Genomic DNA, 20415 nt, shown 5'->3' on the forward strand with positions numbered 1-20415 from the left:
TCTAGCGCGTTTTATTTGAAGACAGACATACATATCACAGGGAGGTAGCCGATTGGTGATTGCACCGAAGGCTAGATTGAGTCCCAAACCATTCAAACTCAAGGTCCTAAATTGTACTTATAGTGTCCATCTCTTTCCTCATGAGTGACAATTAACCGGACTGTACGATATTCTCGAACCACGGATTCAGCATGGGATCCGAAATCGTTATTGATCCGAAAGGAGAAGCCAACACTGAATGCGGTGACTTCTCAGTTCGCGTATCGCCCAGTATCCTTTCAGTGGAATCGCGCGTTTTTCGTGCGATGTTCAAACCGAATTTTCTAGAGGGACGGAGCTAGCTAAAGGGACCGGCATCGCTCCTATACGTTTGCCAGACGGTAATCCAGAGGTCTTTCTTATTCTATGCAATGTGGTTAGGGTTAGGGTTAAGCCACAACAATTTTCCGATTTGTCGAAGGAGGTAATGTTTGCATATAGCGGCCCGCTCACAGATCTACCGTTGATAGCCAATTTGACTACGATACCTGAGAATATATTAGGTCAGTGACTTCTCTATTGAGTAAGACTTCAACTGATGTATTCCTGTAATACATTAACTCAAGGCTGTCAGACATCTCATCCACGAGTCTTTGATGAATACCTTGATGAACCCCTTCAGCCAATTTGCTCAACATTACTGTGATGGAGTATTTGAGCAAGCTAGTTACTGTGCTCGTAGCTTGCGGCAACTAGGGATCGATCCTCCCTGGAATTAAGTCACGTCAGAACAAAACCATTATAGACATTCTTGAGCTCGCGTCTCAACTACTAGAACATCGCGGAAAAGCAAGATGCAACACACACTACTGTCAATGCTGGAACTTTGGACATTTCGAGCAAAGAGAAGAATTGCCACGTCAATGGGTCGAGGCCATTTCTAGCGTGTGTTAAGATTGTTTGCAACACATTAGTCCGAAAAAAGCGCAGGGTGGTTGCTCACCACAATCAATGAGCATGAGGAAAGTTACAAGAATCAATTTATGCGGCTAAAAAGAATTGAACATATTAACGAATTGAAAAACCATGGGGTACGATGATTCTCGAAATCGGCTTGACCAATAATGCTCTCAAGTCTTGAACGGAGATGTCTGTCAACAACGAGTAGGATAGGTGTTTGGGACTGTATAAGAAAATAATGACGTAGTTTAAAATATCTTTTTGACGGCATTCTGGAGCAGGACTGCTCAAAAGCCCTAATATACAAGGAATGGAGAAAAACGAAAGTTGCTGTTGGTTTGAGGTTTTCTGCAATAAGCGCTAAAGTTCTTGTGAGTGATTTTCTATGCTTCTTGGCGACTGTTTCTCAGCATTCCGCAGAAGGCAGAAGCGTCAGGCATAATTATTACTGCGAGCGCATCAATGAATTATCTACAAGGCGAGGTGACCCCCTCGATCATGGCTGTTGGCCCTTGACGGACATGTACTATTGCCAAGCATACGTACCCAAAGCATATCTGCTGTCAATATCTAGCCAGTGATCACCAGGAAGTTCGACAAAGATTGACAGCAAGCTTGAAACTGTCATTCTTGCGGCCTATCCCACCACAAGCGTTGATTGCAAATATTTACTGCCATACGCGATTGAGTTAGAAAGAGATGTTACGCAATAGTCGCACTAATCTGGTAGATGTAAATCTAGGCGTTTCCCAACATGATGGTAAAAATGTCTTATTAAAACCAGCTTTGCAATCATTTAAAGCACCAGGTGAAAGTGCTATCATAGCGGCGAGAGCTTAGTAGAAGATGTACCTCCTATCAAACCGGAACACAGCTTCCATCATTGCCCCCCACACCAAAATCATCCTACCTTCCGATGCCACAATGACGGATACCCGGGGATATTCAGAGCTTCCTGGCAAGGGTGGACATCCTGGTAGGTGAAATCTATACCAGTAGCGCGTATCCAACGAGCCAGAGGGGCTGTACATGGGGCATGCAGCTCGGAGAGAGTTCAAGTTACGGTTGTCACGGTGAGTCCACAGCAAGACCAGAGGATTTTCATCGGGATTTTCGAGGGGAATTGTCTGAAGTTGAGTCCGGACAAAGGCACTCTCTTTAGGGGCAATTAGAAGAATGGTCCAAGGGTCTTCGTCGAATGTAGTGGGGCTGTTGACAGCACCGTATACAGCACCCTCCGTAGTCACCCAAAAAACCCATAGTTGCGGGTTACCTTGATAATTGGTGATGGCACATGTAATTCCAGGCCCCCCAGGTCTTGGAAATTTGCTGGAGGGGCTGATGACATATCTCAATTTGTTGTCTGGTGATGGTGATAACACGAATGGTATCCTGCTATCTCTGTAACTCCAGAAGATAAAGGTTCGTTCTGGTTGTACCAACGACTTTGTCGTTATTGTGTGGAGCGCTCGGGTATATATATCAGGTAGGTCATCGGAATCTTCTAGATCCACAGGAATTGCCCCATCCGGAGTGAGGCCTATTATCATGCTGCTCCATCCTCTCTTGGCTTCAAAACTGATCGTTCTGATGTCACCCGGCGGGCCTATCCAGTATAGGTCCAATTTTTCTTCGCTCTGTACGGCGGATAGCGCACCACCTCCAGCGGTAGAGGCCATGTTTGGATAACCAAAGGGAAAGTCGGATAGTGAAAACCAGTCATTCATGTGGCTAGACTTTCCATTATTCAATCTGGCTTGGATACTGCCGTCATTTGCGATATAGGAAACTACACAGTGCTGTGTCCCTGGTAGAGTCCATACGGCTAGTTTACCACCCTCATGGTTCAATGAATTATCCTGAAGAACCGTCGTCAGTGTTGGTTTCATTGAGACTGGGTCAAAGGAAAATTTTCGAATCGCCCAATCGCTAGACTCTCCGATGTCTGACATTGTTTTGACAAAGAAACAGGGCTCTTTGAAGAGGGACTGCCTCGGGGGAGGAACAAAGTCATCAAATCTTGGAAGGGGACCCGTATAATATAAATATAAAGGAAAAGGATTTTCATATAGTTTTGGCCCCCAGCCAGGAACTTCGAAGCAATAGCGACAACTGAGAAGTTGAGTCGCTGTGAAAGCAACAGAGCATACGTGAACTACCCCCTTATGCCGTACTCTTTCTAATTCCCACGAGAACGTGAGAGTATTCGCACCTGGAGAGGCTCTCTGGAAATATTCCACCTTGGCTAGTGGGTACTGGGGATCATTAACGGATATGTGGCGCTCCAATGCAAAACCAAAATCGTGACTGTGACCGGGTGGGTTTTGCCAGTCAATTCGGAGAAGACTACGATAATAGGAAAGAGTCTGAGCTTCGACACAAGGCGGATTCATGGCGATACTTGTATCAGGGCAGGACCAGGGCATGGAGGGCGGGCTGAGTCGACGATTTTGTACGTTGGGATCAAGAGCAGTCAATCGTAGAGCGGAAGGTAAAGCTGGATGAGAAGATTCTTGAGAGAAAACCTTGGAAGGATCAGCGGTTGAAGGTGTCCATAGCACAAAGAAATAGTCTTTATTCCTTCCAACTCTATCGCCAAGGTTTTGGCGATCAGATACTTTCTCTGATTCATCCAGGCTTTCAACAATAACATGGTAACGGATGCCTTTGAAAGAGTGAATATGAAAAACGAGAATAGCTTTGTTTGTTTCCAGATCATAATAGCTTTTCTTGTCGATTTTGAGAGTAAAGCCCTCGTCAAACTTGACCGTGAATCTTTGGGGAAGCAGGAAGGCTTCCTCATGGTCTGAAACAGGCTTAGGGGTGACTAAAACCCTAGCATATCGAGAATATTGACTGAAAGCAAGATCTGGCTTCTTCACCACGAAGCATCGCATTCCAGGATATGCATCGGATTCTTCAAAAACTTGCCGGTCTTGTACAACGTTGCCGTTGGAATCTATAATCCGAATCAAATATCTCTCAACAAACTCAACCTGATCCCATGCATCGGGGAACTCGATCCATGCCCCATCGTCAAAGTAGAGTCCTGTTGGTTTAAGACTGGGGCAGGAGAAGAGACGCAATTGTTTCCTGGATAAAATCCAAGCTGACGGTTTTCGCTGGGATGCCCCGGGAATGGATATGCAACGCACGAGAATACTGACAGCATCTAGTGACTCTAATGTATCAAGATATGGTATCATACCCCAGAATGATACGTAGCTCCCCCCAGAGGCGATTGATTGCGTTATGTTATGTATAGCACGATCCGCACTTGGATTTGCCGAAGGAACCAATGACAACTCATATGTCCCACCAACAGAAGGAGAGAACTGGACGGCAATACCAGGTTCTGGGGAACAATCTGGATAAAAAGTGATATCGTCAGGTGGGGCAGGAAGTGTCACATGGTATGTCAAGATGGCTGCAGATGACCATGGGGTAGTATATATTGTATTTGAGTACTCGCAAGAGGACCGCACTAGGACCTGTAAAGTAGTCCCATCAGAGACCCAAGATGGCAGAGAATAGTAAGTGGATGTTGTCAATCCTGGTAGTGTAACAGTGCCAATATTTTGACCATTGATAGTCTGGATTTTCACTCTCCACGACATCTTCTCCTGGAAATCTTTCGGCTGCGACTTGACTATAGCTGGCAGAGCACTTGTCCAATCAACAAATAGGCTTGTCTGCCCTTTAACACTCTTAAATTCTAGAAGAGGCTTCCCAGTCAGAGCAAGAGCAGACTCGGCTTTTTCTTTGAGCCCCTTAGCCTTTATTCGAGCCCTTTCTCGATCTTTCTCCAGTTTCTTAAGCCGGTCGGAGAACTTCTCCTTATAATCTCCAGGAGAAGCGTCCATGACAGGTGTTTCCTTTTGATACCTGTCACCAGAGCCGCCACCAATAAAGAGAGCCACTAACAGCAAGCCAAGGGCCACAAGAAGATCTCCAAGAAGCTCCCCAGCGCCACCTCCTAGAGCACCTAGCAAGCTAGCCTGCAACCCATCAAGTGCTTGTATATCAGCTTCAGCACCATTTTCAAGATCCTTGATCTCATCATTAATTATTTCCTGAGCACAGTCCTTGAGGTTTTGAGCCTTGACTTTTGAATACTTCTGCCGGCAGACGAGAGAGGCAATTAGCTTTGGCCCAAAATGGTCGAGGGTTATGACAGAGATGATCTTAAAAAAGTCATCTGGACGATTGAGAATGGCCTGCCCAATTGCTTGCAGGTTGTCTGCAATAGCCTTGAGAAGGAGTTCTTTTATTCCTGCATGGCTAAAAGGACCCTTGAGGAATAGGCCGATATCCGGCAATAAAAAGTCCAGCAGATTTAGCTCCAGCATAGGGACACTGATATTGTAACTCCAAACCACTCGGAGGCTCAGCAAACCGTCCTTAAAAATCGGTGTTTTCCCAGCTGGGGATGAGATCTTCCATTTGAACTTGGGCACAATGAACTCCTCGAAGACCAGACCAACCAGCGCTTCACATTCGCAATCCTTTGACTGGAACTTGCTTGCTATTTCAATTGCTTCATCAATGCGTGGTCCATCCTCTGGCTGCCAAGGGAAGTCCCAATCTTCAAATACCCACTGACCATCCCGGTACCGAATCGATACGAATGGGTTTTCTTTGTCTTTGACTCGGAATATCCGGCCATGATAGCTCGCGGGTTTGTCATTAGATCGTGACGCAGGTTGGTATGACAGGGAGAGATTGAGATTGATTTCTTCGAAGAATACCACGTCGCTGCTGATTGAAAATTCCTGATGACAAAGAAGATTAGTTTTGAGGTTTATTATGAGACATCTAAGAGATCTCTCACCTTTTTACCCTTTTTAGCTGTGATAGCAAGAGAGGTGTGTGCCAGTTTGATAAATGCCAGTTCAATGGGCTCCTCCAGCACACCTTTGATACTAACACCTGAACGTTTGGGGAGGATATTGACTAGGACTTGAAAGTTTACATCAAGAAGTTTTAGATTGGCCACGACGTTGTAGCCAGCAAGATACTTCTTCTTTCCTTTTGATGGTGACCACTTATTCTCAAAGGCAATTTCCTTTTTGGCATAGTACATGGAGCCTTCAATTAGTTTTATATCAGGATAATCCTCTGGCCATGACCCGGGCATTTCATCTGCCGCACCTGGCTGGATAATGCTGCCAAATAGTCCCTCAGGGCCTTGTACAGCCAGCTGTTTGAACTCGACAGCAACAACCTGTGGTACACCATTGCTGAAGATTATTCTAGCTTCCAGATTCTTTATCGGGGATTGATTTGCAAAAGCAGCCTGACCGACGATGCTGAACTGACTGTTCAGCACCTTCCCCTTCTCGTATGTGATTTCCCCGGATACAGACTTCAAGAAAAGAGTGACGTTGAACATTTCCCCAAAGGGGTTTTTAACTTCACTTGTATTGTCAGATCCGGACTCCTGAACAGAGAATGTTGTCTTGTTCGATGTGATGGCTACACCGACATCCATGGAATAGTCCACTCCCTGTCCACCAAGGTCTAGAAAGCTTAATGTACCTTCCAAGTTGATACTCTGCTGGCCTGTGGAATGATCTTTGCGGTACGTTCCACTGGCTTTGTCGATTCTCAAAAACTTGTCTAGAACATAGAGATCGTAGATCACAATCCCATACTCGCTTAGCTTTGTTGAGATCATTCCATAGAAGGCGACCTGAGGCATTTGCTGAGGCTTGGTCACGGATCTTAGTGCTTGTGACATGGCGCCTTCGCCTCCTAGTCGAATGCCAGCAAATACCCAGAATCCTTTACAAAGATTCTGCTGGTTTGGAATCATGAGTATTGGCTTTGTGATGGGAGCTGAGGGAGGGAAAGGTTGAAAGGTTGAATCTGAAGATGAAGACTCTTTGGCATCAGGCTCGATATCCTCATTGATATCAGCATTAAACTCTCTGACCGTGCCGTCATACGAAATGATTCCTGCTTCGATAGGCGCAAGGTCGAAGGCTGCATCGACATCAGAGGAAAATGATGGAGACATGGTAATTAGGCTCTGGATTGATGGCGATTGAGCATACACAACATATTCTCGTTTACCACAGGACCTTTTGCCCTTCCGTGTGAAGAAAAGCACTTTGCCTAGGCCAGCAATCTCTCCACGTAGAATCATGCGGAAGTTGGAGGCTTCTGTAAAATCAACATAGAGCTGAATAGATGCAGTCTCCTCGAAAGACAACTTGGTTGATACATTTGGAGCAATGTCTTTCAGCGGAATGCCGGTAACCTGATGGATTAACTGCTCAAGGTCTCCTACTGAGTCTCTTGATGATATACTGCTCCTTTTCAGGCTTGCTCGAAGGATTTTGGTGGATCCGCGTTTGATCGATAGACTGGCACGGAATTCGTCTATTGACTGAAGACGGTTCAGACTCAAGGCACCCGTTATAGATACCTGAATTTCAGTCTTTCCTTGGGATTCTGCTTTGACCTGTTTATCCTGGCTGGGTTTCTCAGCCCTGAAATCTAAGCCTAACTGGTCTAAATGAATATCCGCTCCGTCTAGAGGTAGACCCCATTTAGACTTTCCCCAACCACTTATCTCAATAGACTGATGTCGGATCAAAATAACAGATATACTCAACAGAGGAATTTGTGAGGGAACTTTCGGATCGCTTGGCTTTTCGTAGGACTTGGGAGGCAGAAATTTGTCGAGTAGTTCCTCGTAGTCAATAGGTCTGTCCGTGTCAGGCAGGTTTTCGTTCAACTCGAGCAACCCCTTGAATATCTCACGGCCATCTTTGTCTTTTTGGAACCCGACTAGGACCTCACTCTTGAGCTTTCCTTGTTGGTTCTGCTTGCGACACCCGAGATGGGCGAAGACATGCCCGGTAGATTCAGGTTTGTTGTTGTTATCGCGATACTTCCAGTGCAGACTGAGTTTGTACAGATGAATCTTGACCTCATCTCCGAGGTCCAATATGTCGATCACCTGATCGGATTTAATGTCTGCGTCAAATTCTAAGAGCTTTGACTTTGGAACATGGGCTGACTGAAGACCATAAACACCACGAATAGCTGTCATCTTCACTCCATCTAGGGACCTGCAGCCCTCAGGTAGGTCATACTTTGGTTTTGGTAGTCCTTTCCCATCTTTCCCGCTGTCGGTTTGACTTATATCTGTTAGACGAAGGGGCTTGTCTTCATGGGGAAGTAATTTGAATACGAATTGTCGAGAGGGGGAGTTCTCATAGGATAGATTAATATCAACGGGAACCTTGCCGCAAAGTATCTCGCCTTTGAATGACACTTCTGGCTTAGTGCGCTGACCAGTCACTTCAGGTGGCTGCCATAGGAGAGATAGCTGCAGCTTTTGGACCTTGAATGGATCGATATTCAGTGTGTCTGCGGGATCGTAGTCGATTTCAATAGCCTGGAGCCAACGCTTGGATTTTCCAGAATTAGAATCATCAGAGGTCCAGACACAGACAACGCGTACTGTGAAGAAAGCAGTCTCTTTAAATTTGGGTGTTTCGGGGGGTGCCAATTTATTAACATGTTCATCAGCGAGATTGCGCAGCATTGAACTGACTCTATCGCCTCGGACATTGAGCTCGAAAAGGAGGATATTCCCTTTCTGGGCTTTGCGGAAGAGAAGTGTACTCTCTAGTGATAGATCATTGATGAAGATATCGACTGCAGCAGACGCCAGAATCTCGCGGTCTTTTTGTTTCGGATTTTTTACCTGTAAATCGAATCGAAGTAGCTTCATGCCGAGAAGACCAGGAACAACCTCCCATTCTTTATCTGATCTGATAGAAAATGCAATTTGATCTAGTCCCCATTTGTTGGTTTGTTTGTCCTTGCGCACCTCCAAGGTACATCCGACATTTGTGGAAGGCTGTATCTGTTTAGGTTGCAGGGGAAAGTCCTGCGGTATGGTACTGTGATCTGCAGTCTCGAGATCTTTGCCACCAAAAGCAGAGAGGCTTAGGACTAAAGATGGAGATAGTGGCAGTTGCTGTTGACTGTCTTCTTCCACTCTATCCTTGCTGGTACCGCCACTGGAAGTCGCCATGAGACGGGCCGTGAAGCTACTTTCCTCTTTCTGTTTTGTAAAGCCCGCGCAGACGACTATATAATAGCCAGGATCTCCAGAGGAAACATGAAGAGCTCCTTTAACTTCGATCTGGGTGGTCGATGAATCATTTGGCTGGTTACTAGACGCGGGCATCACGAGAGCATGCAAAGATATCCCCTGCAAATGGAGCCCGTCGAATATCTCCCAGCTTCCCTTGACATCTAGATATGCATGCGCAAAGACAAGGGAAGTCTTTGTCTCGGATGTCTCATCTTCTGTCTTGGTAACCTCCTTTTCGGCCATCTTGAGACTCACTCCAGCCGAAGCAGACTGAAACAATGCGGATACATTTCCTCCCTCGGCGGGAAGCGATGTTGGAAGCTCCCATCCCTCTATTTGAGGCTTCAAGTTTTTCATCGCTGGTTCCTCGAAAAGTTTTTTGGGGGGTACTCCAACGCTCGCCTGAGGTTGAAGTGTGGCGGAAACGTGGACGAAAAACTCCTTGATCTTGTCCTCCTTTCGACCAGCAACCAGAGCAAAGAGCGTGAAACTCTTAGATAGTTTTAAATGCCCATATGCATAGCTTTTTAACGTCCCGATCCCTGTTTCGCGGTCTTTGGATGCCTTGTAGGATATCAAGAGTCCCATATCATGAATGGAAATGGTTTCGGTTAGTTTCCATCCATTATCAACACCAGCAGACCGAGCGACGAATTCGACTTCGCGAAGATGAGAGTCCTTAAATGAAATGTTGCACTTCCTCTCAGTTCCGTAATATGGAGATGAAGCCATCCAAAAGTCGACGGGACAATCACTTGGGGCTGCGGTAGAATCAAGTGCCTCGGCCAATTCATCTTTAGTTGGGACCTTCTTGCTTTTGTCGCCATCGACGGTGTGAATCCGTGGATTTGAAAGAATCCCTGTAAAAGAACACGACTGGGTATTTTTGATATGGCAACGGATGTGGAGAACTCCAGAATCGTACTGGACTGTTCCCTCCAGCTGCAAGTTGTAGAGATAGATCATGCCTGTGAGCCACCCCGAGACTTTCAGCTTGTTTGAGTCGAGCTGATCTGGTGTGGGGTTTTCTTTCTCGAGCGCCATAAGTCTCTCACCGTTCTCGGGGCGTCTCAGGGCTGCGTCTTCTTCAAAATCATCCACCTTCAAACCATGACGGGAGACCAAAATAACAGCGCCCACATTTCCAATCAGCAGCTGTGGGAATGGCGCCCACACTCGTTCAATCTGAACAGCTGCTCGAACGTGTCTCAGAGCCCATTTCTCCCCCTTTCTCTCCAGTGATGCACCAAGCTCAAATGCCCATGAGTTATCATCCTCCAAGTCCAGGCTCGGGGGTGCTTTCACTAACTCTGGTGAGAGATCAGCAGCATTTTCGTCAGCAATGAGATTTACTAGTTTTGCTGGCTGGACGCCCTGTCCAGCTGCAACTTTGCATTTGAAGGCAAGAAGGATGTCCCCCTTTTTCACAGAAAGCGAGGTCACTACACCGATAATGACCTTGGAAGGATCCTGCAATGACACGCGTCCCGCAACCTCTAGCTGTGCTAGGAATGGATCTTTGTCACTTTTCTTTGAAAAGTGCAGCCTTGCTGTTCCTCTTTCAAGTCTAAATTTTCCTGGGAGAATATTCCAATCAAGCTGTGCAGATATCCTGATTTCGAACTTCTTGAGATAGAAGGTCTTCGATTCGGCGGTTCGAACAACAATCAGTTCAGCTCCGGCAGCGTCGGCCGTATCTTCCAGTAGACCAGCTTTCTCGACTAGATGTTGGGAGTCCTTCTGCGTAGCTGGGGTTTCACATGTTAATTAAATTCACTTGAAATCGTGAAATACCATACTATCTTTGCTGTTTTGATCACCATTTGTGCATGCCTCAACCAGTCCTCCTGTGTCGATGACTCCAACAGAGCTTGAAGCTTCAATCTTTAGGACAAATTCGATATCACGCCCCTTTTGTATAAAAGGGATTCTTCCAGTCACGACAGCTTTGTAGTCCCTGACCATCATATAGGCATTGATCTCAACACTGAGAATAGCTGTCCTCACCCAGCAGAGTCAGTACATAGGGCAACCTATCTAAAACATAGAAGCCCTACCCGGTGTCTTCCTTGACGTGTTCACATAAATCTTGAGTCTGACACCTTCAAGCTTGAAACCTTTGAATATCTCCCAGTCTCCCTTGAGATGGAAAACCGCCATCGCTGAAACACTGTAGTCAATGCTCCATGAATTATTTGCCTCAAGCTGATCTTTAGGTAGATTCAGTTCGCTTTCTAGCTTGTCCATGATGCTCCCAAAACTTTCGCGTAGGGAGTTGCCCTCATTTTCGATGATCGAGCCGTTGGGCTCTTGACTGGGTGTATCAGCAGAAGCCATATTTGGTATTATGAATAACAGTCGAAAGATGGAAAGGGTGAAACATAACATAAAAACAGTTTCTCCGCACCTGTTAGTGCCCATACCCTCTTCTTGATTAGAATATCATTTAGCAAACCCTCGCCTGCCGGTGCCAGATTGCATCAACTCGTGGGATACTAACGAATAATCCATCGCTGTTGATCTTGCCTTCCTCGTATATGCCAGTCCTTTTCTCGTCACATCACACGAACCAAGCTACCGCTTATTAATGCCCACTCAGCTGTCTTGTCTGTCGTCGTGGAACGAAGCCAGATCGTGGTCCATGCATCGAGGACTATTAGTGGCTCTCCAAAGGTCCACTTTATGCACGTTTCAGCTGAGGTTGTTATCATCTCAACTTGACTGGAGCCACATACCCCTCTCATGTTCGCCAATCAGTTTCGCCAACTGAATACCCTTTTTTCAAGCGAAGTTGTTAGAGTAGGGACTCACGATGTGATTGGAGAACATTCACTTGATCACTCACAATAGGCATTATGGTTTGATAAGCACTGTGTGATTTGAAATATTCAACTCGGTCAAGAAAAGCGACTCGGATACAATGATTATATTCAACAGCCGAGTGATCGGAGAATTTTGACTACAAATTTACAAGTTACTTTCGTGAGATAAAATAGATCCACAAGGCCCAAACCTCCGCCCACCGATATTTGTGCACCTGCCGTGGGATCGATTGATGATTCTCATATTCGATTTCAAAGATACTACACGTCCCGATCCACTCAACCATTGAACCCAATTTAAATTCGGTAAACTACGTGAACGTTGAATTAGAGAGCTTTCATAATGAATCAACCAAAACCTTCAAATAATTCATCAGGTAACTGGGAGCTTCTGGATCGGGTGAGTAAAAGAATTTTTTTATTCGTCGTGTCCATTCCTAACTAATTGCTATCTTCTATAGCCTATAGGCCAGGTCACTGTGTTCGATGGGGGTAAGTCATCTAGTTCACCCTCTCGTTGTATTGCATTATCTCTCCAAATCATGCACGATAGCGTGGGTCTGAAACAATCATCTTTTTGAGAGTGATAAGCAATACAATTCAAGAGATCATGACTTATTTCTGGCTGATTATACAATAGCACATGGTGACTGCAACCTGATTGACTTGTGCCAATTCCCTCCGGAAGAAAAAAACAGAACACATAAAACGCCTCTCTGGCGCCGGATTTTAATTGACACTGGTGCGAAAAAAGAAGTGCTTGCTAAAACAGTAGCCACCGCAATACGTACTCATCCTGTTCCTGCTGTAACCAAAACAGACGCAAGCAGACACGAAGTGCCGCCGCTCAGGGAGATGCAAATCACACACTTTGATGACGACCATATCGGAAATGCAGGGTATATCATGAAACAGCTAAAAGACCATATGCAGCATGAACGAACAAAAGATTGCGCATACGAATGCGAGCTCGTAATGAATATTCTTCCTCCACCCTGGCCTACCTTCAGGGTAAGGTTTATGGGGGCCACGCGCCTTTCTGATCCTGAGAAGAATGACCAGATCTTTCTCAAATTCAACATTGAGGGCCTTTCTGAATGGGAAAAAACACTGGCAGATCTGCATTTCGCTGTTGGTATCGACATTTACCAGGACAAGGAGAGGTGTTTGATTCTCCAGGACCAGAAGGATACTGTGGAGGCAAAAGTTACGCTAAGAAAGATTGTCCGTGAGCTGCAAAAGATTCTGAAGAAGGTCCAGAATGAAAGTCTTTGTCTGGAATTTCTCCTGGAAGTGATCTGGACGGTAGGAATGCCGGGTATCGTCGACGGGATGATAGGCGACGGGATGAAACGGCATGAATCTGTTTCCTTTCCAGTCGAATTTAATTATGAGCTCCTCGCACCGCTTGTTATACATACACTTAAAGTTGGTAATTATTTGGAAAAGGAAAAGAACCTTTATAAAAAATACGGAAAGATAAGGGTCCAGGGACCTCTGGGTACGCTGCTCTTCAATCCTTTTTCTCATTAATACTCTTTACCCAATTACATGACAAGATTGCGACTCAATTTAAAAGCATGTATGAGATACTGACACTCTTCTAGAACAACCGGTTAATCAGAACCCCAAAGTTCATTATAAGAATTCAATCAATAATTTGATGGTGGCGATCCGAGAAGTCAACGTATCCCGGGAAAATGACCCTAACCTTGTGAGAGAGGTAAAACCTGAAATAGGTATATTTACGCGCACCTCCTGGTTTTCCGACATTTAAACTAACCCTCATTTTGCAAATTTAGGTCAGAGAACGGGCATGAAGTCTCTCATCCAACAGACAGTATCACCTCTACCTTGTATCCGGAACGAATTGATCAGATCCATGCTTTCAAATACGTACAATATCCAGAACCAGATTGATTTCGAGAAAAACCTTGAAAATCGAGCTTCTGTTGTTACCATTTTTGCCCGGAAAGATCTCATAAGCAACTATAACAATGGCCCAGTTAGTATGCTATTCACTGGGGATGCATTTGATCAGCCATGCGATATCCAGCGATCCATAGCCAGCTGGAACGTCGGAACAGGAACAGGGGATGAACCAAAATACTTTAATGTTATCAAGGTAACCAAGCGCTTATACGTCTGTATATATCTTTCTTGGCTTAATATTAACATCCTACCACAGATACCACACCACGGTTCGAATGAAACCGTGAACAGTGATTTCTACAGGATCTTCCGGGCTGAAGTCTATATCATTTGTGGCTCGCACCACATGCATGGCAACCCCAAATTCTCGACTCTGAAAGCAATAGTCTCAGGATTCCAAGGAAATCAAGTGAGTCAATCCTATCCAAGATTCATTTTCTTTCTTCAAATTTTCAACATTGATGATCTAACAAGATGATCAGCGTGGTAGTCGTTTACCCTTTCGACTTTATTTTTCCGATCCAAGGATAGATGAAGATTCTCGAGGAGAGAAGGAACGCCCAAGTCCAATCAAAAAGATCATGCTGGACTCAGACCTTAAGCCTGATGAAGAGAGGCGCAACTATGAGGCTTATAAGCTGGAGCCACGACCAGACCAAGACAAAAGTGTTTCTTGGGGTTCGATACTCTTTTCGATGGATGAGACAGGCAATATGATGGATAAGCCTGGACATGGGTGGGAATACATCTCCCTTCACAGTTTCGTTAAAGATTAAGATCCTTCGAATGATTGCCAAGTTTATGACTGTGAATATATAAAGGGTTGTCCCTGGCCTGCGTCAGCTTACTGATTACGATGGATCTAGTTGTCTTTAATAGGCTATATTTGTTAGTTAAAAGCAGGCTTAGCGGGCATGTAAAGCCTCAGAAGATTATATGATTATTGTTGTAAGGTAGAAATTGAGGCTATTAGAGAAATTTCTTATATGCGAGTGCGGTATCTTATTCAGAAAATAGATTATATGACTATATTTTCCAACCAGTATACCAATATATTTCTAAAATAAGAGTAAATATAAAACTGAACTAATTGCTTAATTATATAATAATACAAATAAGATCCACCGCGATTCACATCATGGTGACGAGATTGTTCAATAGTTTGACAGGAATAATCTCATTTAAGTCTTTATTCTTTTACATGTAAGATAATATTTTAAATTTCATAGGTATAGTTTAGAAAGTTATTTTTTTTTTAATTAAATAGTATATAGCAAGAAAAAATATAAAAATTTGTGGGTAGACTGGATTACGCGTTTTCTTTGAGCGACATTAGTCTCACTCAATCCTAGACTTAGTCCCCTAGTTACTCACGAGATTGTCTTGTTTCTTTTTCTACTTATTTGTCCGCTGGTTTTTGTTTGATTCTAAACCTAAGCTTCGAAATTTGTCTTCTCACTCATTCATTGGACACAGACGGTATGAGCTAATATAGACCACCGCATCATACGAGGCTACGAAATTCGTACGATGTACAACACGGTATAGACGCAACAGATACATCTTTTGTCAGATAAGGCTCAATGAGATAAGCCTTAAAACAAGTACTTGTAATTGAATCACGTTACAAATCGACAGAGTGATCCTCCTCTCTCAACACTGGCAAGAATTAAAATAAAACACGGGTTTCGAACACTTCCCTCTTCGAGAATTTGTTAGGTAAGCGAGCCACGGACGTAACTACCCCATGACAATGCTGAATATTTCAAAGATGTGTTTCTATGACCAGAAAAGATTCGCTTGTGGGGATTGGAAATGGACACACTTTGCTCACCAGTGCAGTTATGAGAACCGCAGTGGTGAGACTTGTGGGATGAAATTACTCAACCGAACAGAATACGATTCCCATGATTGTCGACTATGTAAAAAAAAATCCAAGCCTAGGTTCGTCGACGACAGTGAGAACTAGAGCAGCTGGGACGTTGGAATCGTGAGGGCAGCGGTCTGGTAGCAACAATTAGACGCTCACAACAACTAGTCAGCGATCTTGGAAAAGGGATATCCCAGCTACAAAAGCGGCGGTACAAGGAGCAAATTCTCTTTTAGATCAAAAAGAAATCGCAATGTCCACAAATACTCAAGCGGAGTATCGTTGAGGACGAGACCAGCAGCTAAAATGGATTCCGCGCAATTCCGATGATTCTAGTTGTCTGCTTCTCAAATAGCTGATATCTGTTTGAACTTGTGGGTTCGTCTCTTGTGTGTCTTACTGAAGTAATGGATGTTGGAAAATAAGTTGATACAGTTTGGTATATATTCCGCAACATGGTAATGACATAAAAGTTCAATCTATCTCAGATTCGGGTAGCATTCGGCAAGAGACTTCATGGGCGCCTGGCACGAAGGGTAGGGCTTGTTGAAGAGCGCCTGCCACTGCATAAGATCTAGGACATAGCCACCACAGATGAGGTGTCCACACTGGACGACCACCCATTTTTCCTTCTCCTCCAAGCAGACTAGACATTGCAGACTTTTACGAGCCTTTGCCTCGTCGAGACGGCGTTGGAGCCTGCGAGTCTCCGATCGCCAGTAACGCATATCTTCTCGGAGTCGGGCAATCGTGTTACAGAAGGATTCGCACATTTTTCGGTACTTCTTTGAGTCACACTTTTCGACAGTCAGTAGAGAAGCATGACAACGTATCAAACTAAGACTGACGCTTGTAGAACAACCACCGGTAGATGGTCGGTCCTGAAGCATGCCGACCGTGGGATACCATGTCGGACGATCGATAGTCTGACGGACGATGATCATCATTCTCGTCAATAACAGTGACATGCTCGCGATGTCGCTGGACATCGTCGTAATCGACGGTTTCGCTGAGGCGTGCATCATGACAATGTTGGGGCTCCATTGTATCGCTGAAGGGCTGAGTGCAGAGACTGACGCGGTGCGGAGATAGAGAGGGAAATGAAAAGGAAAGAGAAATCGTCGACGGGAGGGACGAGGGTTTATATACCACGAAGGGCAAAATCCCCGCTAGTCAGCTGGATGTTGACTGGAGCCAGATCACGCGGAGCCTTTTCTCAGCATGGCTACCCTATTCAGCTCGCACTGCAGTTGCTGTGAGTCTTCGTCGTCATCCGAGCATTGGAGACTAGCCGACCGTGCTCGCTTCCGATCGCGACCGTTCTCCAGAAGACTCCGTTTCAATTTCGTGCAGTAGCGATTCTGAAGGGAACCTTCCGAGCGACCAGGAAAGAATGTAGCGATCGTCTTCCACGATAGATGCTTACCTTTTAACCGCTTCAGGAGCTCGTCGTCTTCCGACGAGAATCGGTCACCTTTTTGAGCCTTGGATGCATGACGGTTCTGTGTGAAACTTTCGTCTCTCAACGTTGGGCAGACACCCTCGTCGGTGTTGAGAGGGGGATCGAGCATGCGTAAGCCTTGATCGTCATCGTTACCGTTGACGGCGAGATCGGGTGCAGCTGACCACCGTTCGGTTGTGTCGCTCAGGGTGGAATCAAGAAAGGGCAAGCCATGAGTGTCATTGTTACTGTGAGTGTCATTGTTACTGTGAGTGTCATTGTTACTGTGAGTGTCATTGTTACTGTGAGTGTCATTGTTACCGTTGACCGCGAGATCGGGTGCAGCTGACAGCCGTTCGGTTGCCTCGCTTCGTGCCAGCGACGAAGTTCGACCGTCTGTAGACTCCGACCAAAATTCATCTTTCGGTTCAAAGAAGGTCAAGCTGTAAGCCAGTTGATCGGCGTTTCCATGGACGGTGAAGACGCCATGTATCGGCAGAGGATAGCCGCGGTGAGTCGCATCCACAACAGGACGGGTAAAGAGGCGATGTGGGCAGGCGCCGAGGGTCGGAACTAGATGAGGTATGCTTGGGCGATTTGTATAAATTGAATCCGCTGCATGGACACGTCGCTGATTGCCAACGTGTTCGTCAAACTGCCCAGAAAAGTTGCCCGTTTCACGATTCTCGACGAGAACGGGAAATGGACTTTTATCCTGACCGTTCGTGGTTTCCGCGCTGGTTGGATCTGTCTGCGTTTCTCTGTCACTCCGTGCGGCGTCGGCGTCCGGGGGATCAGTCTGTGTTCCGACTTCAGTGTACGTGATGTTGACCGGGTCGAGAACAGCCAAGTCATGGCAAATGGGATCGGCGAAGGATTTATGATTGGCATGACTTTCCGCAGAGCTGCGAATAGGCAGTATATCGGGCAAGGGAAAAGTGGGTTGCGCATTGATGTGAGCAGTATCGTTGCGTCGTCCGGGGCCACCGGCAGATCGAATACTGCCAGTAACCGGTTGAGGTTGCCTGGAACCACCAAATTCTCCAGGCGCGGGGGCTGCATCGCGATGGGTCGCCGGGTGAGATACGGTCACATTAGACTGCTGCTTCAATGGCACGAGGAGTCCGTTGACATAATTGCAATCAACATCCCCCTGCGGATCATCCGTGAAATCGGAGAAGAGACTGTGAAGAGAGCCGCCACCGTCACTCATTTCATCCTCATCGAAACAGTCGTCTCTCTTCGCAGAAGGAGAAGAACTGGTCTCTCGCTGGAACATAGGTTCCGGCGGCAGGGCCTGAAGGGCTTTGTTTGCAGCGTCCTTGATAGTACAGCTGCTGTCCGATGTAGGATCGGAAACGCCAACGACACCTGAATGAACAGGAACATGAGCTTGAGGATTGGGACGTGGACGAAACCGTTCCTTGTTTGAATATCGATTCGCCGACCCATTTGGTTCGTAGAAGAAAAACGTATTCATTGTACAGGAAAAAATGTCTCCAAGGAGGAGTGTACACCGTAGAGGTTTGATTGGCAATGTAACCGGTCGAAATGCTTGCTTTTATAACCTCGTAAATCTATCTCGTCTATCTCAAGGACCATCTATACTTCACGACGCCGCTATCAGCCGTACGGCTTTTGCGACCGTTCCCTCTCATCACGTCAGCTCTCTATGTTCTAGATCTCTAGTTTGGCTGCTTCATTGCGCCGCTGCCCCTCAGAAATGAAGACAGAAATTTTGCCGGTCCATTGATCATAAACAATGATGTAGTCGTCGAATCCAATCAAGTTGTCGAAACGAGAAGCTGCCGTCACACCAGCCAATCTCCGCCAGGGCTCAAAAAGAAGGAATGTTTTTTTGTGTCGCCTTGAGCGGCTGTCTCGAAATCATGGTTCATATGACCTTCAGCTGAAAGCCACGTACGCTCGCCATGAAAATGCGATACACGAGTGCGCCATTTCATAGGTTCACGCTCCACCGCAATGTGACGCCGGTTGCATCACCACCAGCCGACGAAACTCGCTGGTGGCGGTCCCATCACTTTCAGCGAGCCAACAGCTAAGCGCCATTCAGACAGCATGACGGTCGCATGAATATCGTCCCCCTCCTTCATCCGAAACACCACCAATGGAGCTGCTGAAGGCGCAATGTCTATCCTTCAGCTGCGGAGGTCTTGCAGACTGGCGTGCGGCAAGACGCTCGCTCGGCCGCTATCATTCGTCACCTGCATCATAGGTGTCATTGTTCACGTACTGATAATTCATCAGCGATGGCTCTGTCGGCTTCAGCTGCGTGACCCGTGACGTGTCGATGACACCACTGGAACGCAGCAATGCCTCCTTCGGCGAGTCGGCGAGTCCGTGAGTCCGTGAGTGATAACCGAATGCAGGGAGCACGACGAACCGAGAATCGCCCGGTCAAGAAATGACCGAATTAGGATAATACCCAGCGAATGGCCGCTATGACGATAACGCCGAAACAGGAAGGTTACGAGGACTGAGCAGGGAAGATGTTCACTGAGAGGTCGATGTTGATCTGGACTGGAATCGCCGAATCGAGATAGTCTGATCAATGCACCACCATGACATCGACAAGCAAGTATTCTGAATTAAGGATCAAGCAGCTGACAGGCAAGCTCAATGAGAAAGACCGACTCGACGAAGCAACATCGCGCTGCGAAAAGGATTGCACGATAGCGATCCCATCATGGCGTGAAAATGAAACGAATTGTTGGCTGGTCGAGGAGAGAGACAAGAGAGTTTGCAGCAGGCACAGTTTAGTTGGGCAAGCCCCGAAACAACCAGGGACGAGGGAAGGGGGTGAGAGGGGGAGGAAGAGAGGGAGGGGGGAGAGAATTCCGCTGGGTATGTGGTGTCGTTAAAATGGCAAGAGATGGCGGTTTATATAGTCGCGCGGGGTGGGTCCAAGCGCCGGCCGGGCGGTTCGCCGCAAATGGCGATGGGGAGATTTCCCGTTGCGGCGACACCTAAAGGTGGTTTACATATGTAGACAAAGACAGAGAAAATTAGAAAAACTGGCATGCTCGATTGAATGTTACATAGTATGACAGAACAGTGAAGCTGAAGTAACTAGATCAACTTTACTTCAAATAAATCGATATTGTTATTAAAGCTTTGAATTATTCTGGAACGGTTCAATTGAAAACTCGATGGAAGGCTGAGCTCTTTAACTACTGTGTACACATTATTAACTAACTAGTTAACTAACTACCTAAAAATGAATACTTATGTCAGAAGTGTCTCTCCGGAGAGACACTTCTGACATAAGCAAACT

At 46.0% G+C, this 20415-nt stretch overlaps 4 protein-coding genes across 4 annotated transcripts; 1 reads left to right on the forward strand and 3 right to left on the reverse strand.

The window, feature by feature from the left end:
- Nucleotides 1–1759: 1759 nt before the first annotated feature.
- Nucleotides 1760–11392, reverse strand: TRUGW13939_11232 (uncharacterized protein; the record flags this gene model as incomplete). The annotated part of the gene is made up of 5 exons (XM_035494340.1): nt 1760–1794; nt 1850–5711; nt 5771–10803; nt 10855–11052; nt 11113–11392. 5 exons carry the CDS (start codon nt 11390–11392, stop codon nt 1760–1762), a joined length of 9408 nt encoding a protein of 3135 aa, XP_035350233.1.
- An 828-nt stretch (nt 11393–12220) lies between these two features.
- TRUGW13939_11233 (uncharacterized protein) lies at nt 12221–14585 on the forward strand (the record flags this gene model as incomplete). The annotated part of the gene is made up of 7 exons (XM_035494341.1): nt 12221–12277; nt 12339–12369; nt 12518–13378; nt 13485–13616; nt 13680–14002; nt 14066–14218; nt 14292–14585. The coding sequence occupies 7 exons, from the start codon at nt 12221–12223 to the stop codon at nt 14583–14585; spliced, it is 1851 nt and encodes a 616-aa protein (XP_035350234.1).
- A 1573-nt stretch (nt 14586–16158) lies between these two features.
- On the reverse strand, nt 16159–16701 carry TRUGW13939_11234 (uncharacterized protein; the record flags this gene model as incomplete). Its single annotated transcript, XM_035494342.1, has 2 exons — nt 16159–16476; nt 16528–16701. The coding sequence occupies 2 exons, from the start codon at nt 16699–16701 to the stop codon at nt 16159–16161; spliced, it is 492 nt and encodes a 163-aa protein (XP_035350235.1).
- Nucleotides 16702–16878: 177 nt separating this feature from the next.
- TRUGW13939_11235 (uncharacterized protein) lies at nt 16879–18600 on the reverse strand (the record flags this gene model as incomplete). Its single annotated transcript, XM_035494343.1, has 1 exon — nt 16879–18600. The coding sequence occupies one exon, from the start codon at nt 18598–18600 to the stop codon at nt 16879–16881; it is 1722 nt and encodes a 573-aa protein (XP_035350236.1).
- Nucleotides 18601–20415: the final 1815 nt, after the last annotated feature.

This window comes from Talaromyces rugulosus, chromosome VI, assembly GCF_013368755.1.
Source record: "Talaromyces rugulosus chromosome VI, complete sequence".
In the NCBI taxonomy this organism is placed as follows: Eukaryota; Fungi; Ascomycota; class Eurotiomycetes; order Eurotiales; family Trichocomaceae; genus Talaromyces; species Talaromyces rugulosus.